At 33.3% G+C, this 6,217-nt stretch overlaps 1 protein-coding gene across 2 annotated transcripts in view; it reads right to left on the bottom strand.

Annotated features, from left to right (window-relative positions):
• Positions 1-366: 366 nt before the first annotated feature.
• KLHL1 (kelch like family member 1) overlaps positions 367-6,217 on the bottom strand; it is a 420,028-nt gene continuing 414,177 nt past the window's right edge. For both annotated transcript variants that reach the window (XM_007102521.1, XM_007102520.1), the window contains one exon: positions 367-426. In XM_007102521.1, the coding sequence (XP_007102583.1) occupies positions 367-426 (60 nt within the window). The remainder of the gene's footprint in view (positions 427-6,217) is intronic.

Raw genomic sequence — 6,217 nt, forward strand, 5'->3', positions numbered from 1 at the left:
TCTCCACAGATTATAAAACAATTGAATGAACTGCGGTCATGAAATTATCCATGTCACAAATCTCAGTTTCTCCTTTTAATTGCTTAATAAAAACAAGCCTTTGGTAACTCTAGTTACTATATGCTACAATACAAAACAAATTACCAATAACCATTCCTGAACTAATACATGACCAGATAGTTTTCCCAGAGCAGTTGTTTTCTTGTTTCCCATAATTCTGTTTGATTTTCTATTTCTTTTGATATCAGTAGGTAAATCTAGCAAAATCTTTGTTCTTGAAGAATTTTCATCTCAGGAAATTCTCATTCTTGCCCTCTGATATAAAAATAACCACTCCAGCAATTAAAATATATCCAAATAAAAATGTCAAGGTTGCTTGATGACTACTACACAGGCACCTGCTCTCCCAATATTCAAGGAAGCCATCTGTTGAAAAAGATGAAACACAATTTAATACAAATTTTACTGTCTTAAAATATACAAATTATAATGTATTTAAACCAGTCATTCATATGCATGAAAATCATTAATAAATGTGCTTATCTTTTCCCAATTTATCCACAGGTAGTACAATATAAATGGAAAAAAAGAAAATGACATTTACATAAAACAATAATATGTATATTGAAATTTTTTAAACCTGTAATCATTTACAGAATTTTTAATGAAACTAATAAATTCTTTAATGATTTTTAGTGAAATGAAGCTGTTTTAGAAAAGTTTCCAGCAAAGATTTATTCTAGAGCTTGCATGGACATATTTGTGATGATATTTCATAGTGACAGCTTGGAGTATATTTTAGATGAAATAGCTATTTCACTATTGAAGTCATTGGGAAGTTATTTCCCAAGATATTATACTGAATTAAATGTGTTATTCATTCATTCTAAACAGAGACATACAGTGATATAGCTTCAATATTTTGTCATTAATAGGCCATAATTACAATTGCTACAGGAGCTATTTTTTTTAAAGTCTACATTATGCTTGTCATTGAAATGAGAACTGAGATTTTAAAAATAATCCTGAATATGAAATTCGCTAGAAATATATTAAAACAATAATTTTTACAAAGTTTGTAATGAAAATTTATTCCATAGAGGTAAACTAAGATTTTAGTAATTTGAACTTTTTCATATCAATGATTTTATTACAGTTTTCTAAGAATAATTTATGCACATAAAAATATTAGGTAGATGAGAAATTACAGGATATTATTTCAAAGAGAAAGGAATAAAATGTAACAAATAAAATAGCTATGAGCAAAGTAACCTCAGATCACATACATTATCTTATTGATTGAGAAAGGACATGGTCTCACTCTCTAAATATGAAAATTACCAGCATTATCTAATTATCTACTAGTTCTTTTAGCTGTGCTTATTGTTACCTGCCATCCCACTTGCAGGTTAAAAATAAAAACAGAAACAAAAACTAAAAACCTTCCATGTGACTTTTATTTTATTCCTTACATTTAATACCCTATTTTTTAAAAAGCTAATATAACATCTCTTGTCTTTTTCATAGATATTTACTCAAAATGAGAAGTGAAAAGGGGCATATGATATATTGATAGCATATTGTGTGTTAAGAATAATTTTTATAGATCACTGTCACCTTTATAATCCCATCATATGTTGTCATCTCTATATGACAGGCATGTGAATGGAGTGTCAAGAGACAATATGTAAATCTGGTAACATCAATGTCTACAATCTGAAATATTTCTGACTCCAAAATGCACACAGTTTCCATTGTCTCTCTTTTAGTTTCCAATGATTTTGAAGCGTTGTTTCACATCAGAGTCATCTAAGGGACTTTTACAAAGTATAAATACTCAAGGCCTACCACTCAATAGGAATGGGATGAGTATTGGGTAGATGTATTTTTGAAGTTTCCCAAATACTCTCTGATGTTCATTCAATACTGAAAAATACTATGCATAGTTTCTAGGTGTAGTGAAATGTACATACTTTCACTTTATGTCTGTATCTACATTTGCATCTATATCTCTATACATGCTTATATGTGTGTGTAAAAATGAACGTCTGCTTTTTTCCCCCGAGTTTACTATTCCTCTTGTATTTCTTTTACCAGTGAATGCCTCCACTTTCGACCCAGTTGCTCAAGATCGGAACCTAGAGCACATCCATGACCCTTAGTTTTACCTCCCTCAACCTTGCAGGTAAATAACCATCAAGTCCTATAAGTATCTCTCCAACCAACTTAATTATACCCATTCGTACTGTTTTCAACCTAGTTCAGGTTACAGTTTCACCTTTAGTGTGAAGGGGAGCAGAATATGCCACTCTAGGTTATGCCACTTTGGCATATTGATTATTTTGAACTAAAGGTACTTGAGAGATGCCGGACACAGGAGGGACACTCTGACCCTCCTTTGATCCCTTAAAGCAGGAGATAAATCGCCCATGTGAATTGGTACCCTCTATCTACCAGGAGGGTAGAGGCATATTTATCACCAGACATAGGGAATTTAGGGCCAAGAAGGCTGTGTAAACAAACCTTGTAACTTCTTCACCAATTTACTACCTCAATCCCAAACCACTTTTTCTACTCAGTTCTTCATGAATTTATTGTTTCTTTGTTTAAAAAGTATCAAAGCTTCCTGCTTTGGTCACTTCTTTGAGTCTCATATATTTATGGAGTTTCCATATGTACAAAATTAAATTTGTTTTTCTCCCATTAATCTGTTTTATGTCAATTTAATTGTTTCATTAGCTGAAGAAACAAGAAGGAAAGAAGGAAAAATTTTCCAAACCTACAGTGGATTAGTAAAATATGTCCTAATAAATTTCCGACTCTGATCTTGCTTTCTTCTAATCGTTTTTCACTTCTCATCAAGTGCAATCATTTTAAAGCACAATTCTGATTATTTACTTTCCCTGTCTAAAATCCTTCATTAGCTCTCCTTTAGGTTTATAGTAAAGTCAAGATTCTATAACATGGTTTCTGGTCTTATATGATATAGACACAATTTGTCTCTCCAAACTTACTGCTCACCACTTTATTTATTGCTGAATGAAACATGCCATGTGTTCTCCTTCCTGTGGCTCTTTAAAAATTCTCTTCTTTAAACCAAACCACTCCCCATATTTTTATCTGTTTAACTATTACTCATTTTCTATGCTTCACTCTACATATCATTTCCTGAAAGAAGATTTCTCTACCCAACACACTTAAGTTCTATCATAGTGTTAAGTATTCCCCTTATCCCAGTATTTATCATTCTATTTTAAGCATTTGATATATTCTACAAAAATACATTTTAAATATTTGAGACCTCTTCCCCTTTTCCCCCTTGGTCCAGTTTTATCTTATTTAATACATATTTTAAACAATCTGTCCTGTTCTCTCTCCAGGGTTATACCTTTCAGCCTTAGTATGATAACCTAAAAATGCTGGCATGAAACCAATTATTAAACAGCAACTGAAGATTTAAATATCTCACCAGGCTTCCCTGAAACTCATTCTAAGCATCTTATATATCTCTTACATGCAAATAAACTAAATCCATGCACAACAGAGTAAACTGAATTGCAAAAATAATTCACAATAAATTTTTTTAAGAAACATTCACATATCTCTCACCCCATGCCAGCAACTATGTCAGTTTTTGGAGATATGACAGTAAATGACACATATCTTTGTTTCTTTACAGCTGCAGGTAGATGCAGCAAGACAGCACTATAACATTGTACCAAGGAAGACATGAAAGGGTGATTTTAGCCAGGCTAGGGGAAATGGAATTAAATTTTCTTTCTATGTCTTGAAGCACACATATTGTTTTTTCAAATCAAATGCAAAAAAAAAAAATAACAATGTTAAATGACAAAGTCAAATTTATTTAAAACACAAACACACCTGCAAGCATGCATGGGTTTGTTCTGTGTGTAACTATTAAGACATGAATCTGGCAAATACTCTTTAATCTATTTCCATTATTTCCAATTCTAGCTAGCTTTGGAAATTTTCCAAACATACATTATTATATATTTTAATATATTTGCTTATTTATTCTAATGCTTGGACATTTTATGGTGCCAGTAGTAAATGAAATAACCAGATGATATTGTCCATTTATGGAGTATGTGAAGAGAAGGTGACAGGCATTATCCAGCAAATACCAGAACTTTCTCTTCTGGCCTGGAATCCTGAAAATTTTCCAAGGAATTTTGTGTGGGTCTGCTGATGGTCCCTTGAGAGTCTTAAAAATATAAATAATGATAAGATATGGATGTAAAACCTTAAAGTAATTAAGAGCTTTAAAATTAATGTTTATTGTACTAAAATAAGTTGTTATAAAATTTTTAAATATTTTTTTATGTTTTTTTATTTATTAATACAGCAGGTTCCTATTAGTCATCAATTTTATACTCATCAGTGTATACATGTCAACCAATCGCCCAATTCATCACACCACCATTCCTACCACCCCGCGGCTTGCCCCCCTTGGTGTCCATACTTTTGTTCTCTAAATCTGTGTCTCAACTTCTGCCCTGCAAACCAGTTCATCTGTACCATTTTTGTGGGTTCCATATTAATGCGTTAACATTATGATATTTGCTTTTCTCTTTCTGACTTACTTCACTCTGTATGACAGTCTCTAGGTCCATCCAAGTCTCAACAAATGACCCAATTTCGTTCCTTTTTATGGCTGAGTAATATTGCATTGTATATATATACCACAACTTCTTTATCCATTCATCTGTCGATGGGCATTTAGATTGCTTCCATGACTTAGCTATTGTAAATAGTACTGCAATGAACATTGGGGTGCATGTGTCATTTTGAATTATGGTGTTCTCTGGGTATATACCCAGTAGTGGGATTGCTGGACCATATGGTAATTCTATTTTTAGTATTTTAAGGGACGTCCATACTGTTCTCCATAGTGGCTGTATCAATTTACATTCCCACGAACAGTGTAAGAGTGTTACCTTTTCTCTACACCCTCTTCAGCATTTGTTGTTTGTAGATTTTCTGATGGTGCCCATTCTAACTGGTGTGAGGTTATACCTCATTGTACTTTTGATTTGCATTTCTCTACTAATTAGTGATGTTCAGCAGGTTTTCATGTGCTTCGTGGCCATCTGTATGTCTTTTTTGGAGAAATGTCTATTTAGGTTTTCTGCCCATTTTTGGATTGGGTTCTTTGTTTCTTTAATATTGAGCTGCATGAACTGTTTATATATTTTGCAGAGTAATCCTTTGTCTGTTAATTCATTTGCAAATATTTTCTCCCATTCATCTTGGTATGGTTCCTTTTGCTGTGCAAAAACTTTGAAGTTTCATTAGGTCCCATTTGTTTATTTTTGTTTTTATTTCCATTACTCTATGAGGTGGATCAAAAAAGATCTTGCTGTGATTTATGTCAAAGAGTGTTCTTCCTCTGTTTTCCTCTAAGAGTTTTATAGTGTCTGGTCTTACATTTAGGTCTCGAATCCATTTTGAGTTTATGTTTGTGCATGGTGTTAGGGAGTATTCTAATTTCATTCTTTTACATGTAGCTGTCCAGTTTTCCCAGCACCACTTATTGAAGAGACTGTCTCTTCTCCATTGTATATCTTTGCCTCCTTTGTCATAGATTAGTTGACCATAGGTGCGTGGGTTTATCTCTGGGCTTTTTATCTTGTTCCATTGATCTATGTTTCTGTTTTTGTGCCAGTACCGTATTGTCTTGATTACTGTAGGTTTGTAGTAGAGCCGGAAGTCAGAGAGTCTGATTCCTCCAGCTCCGTTTTTTTCCCTCAAGCCTGCTTTAGCTATTCGGGGTCTTTTGTGTCTCCATACAAATTTTCAGATGATTTGTTCTAGTTGTGTAAACAATGCCATTGGTAATTTGATAGGGATTGCATTGAATCTGTAGATTGCTTTGGGTGGTATAGTCATTTTCACAATATTGATTCTTCCAGTCCAAGAACATGGGCTATCACTCCGTCTGTTGGGATCATCTTTAATTTCTTTCATCAGTGTCTTACAGTTTTCTGCATACAGGTCTTTTGTCTCCCTAGGTAGGTTTATTCCTGAGTATTTTATTCTTTTTGTTGCAATGGTAAATGGGAGTGTTTTCTTAATTTCACTCTCAGATTTTTCATCATTAGTGTATAAGAATGCCAGAGATGTCTGTGCATTCAGTTGGTATCCTGCTGCTTCACCAAATTCATTGAGTAGCGCCACTAGTTTTCTGGTAGCATCC

This window comes from Physeter macrocephalus, chromosome 13 (genome assembly GCF_002837175.3).
Source record: "Physeter macrocephalus isolate SW-GA chromosome 13, ASM283717v5, whole genome shotgun sequence".
Classification (NCBI taxonomy): Eukaryota; Metazoa; Chordata; class Mammalia; order Artiodactyla; family Physeteridae; genus Physeter; species Physeter macrocephalus.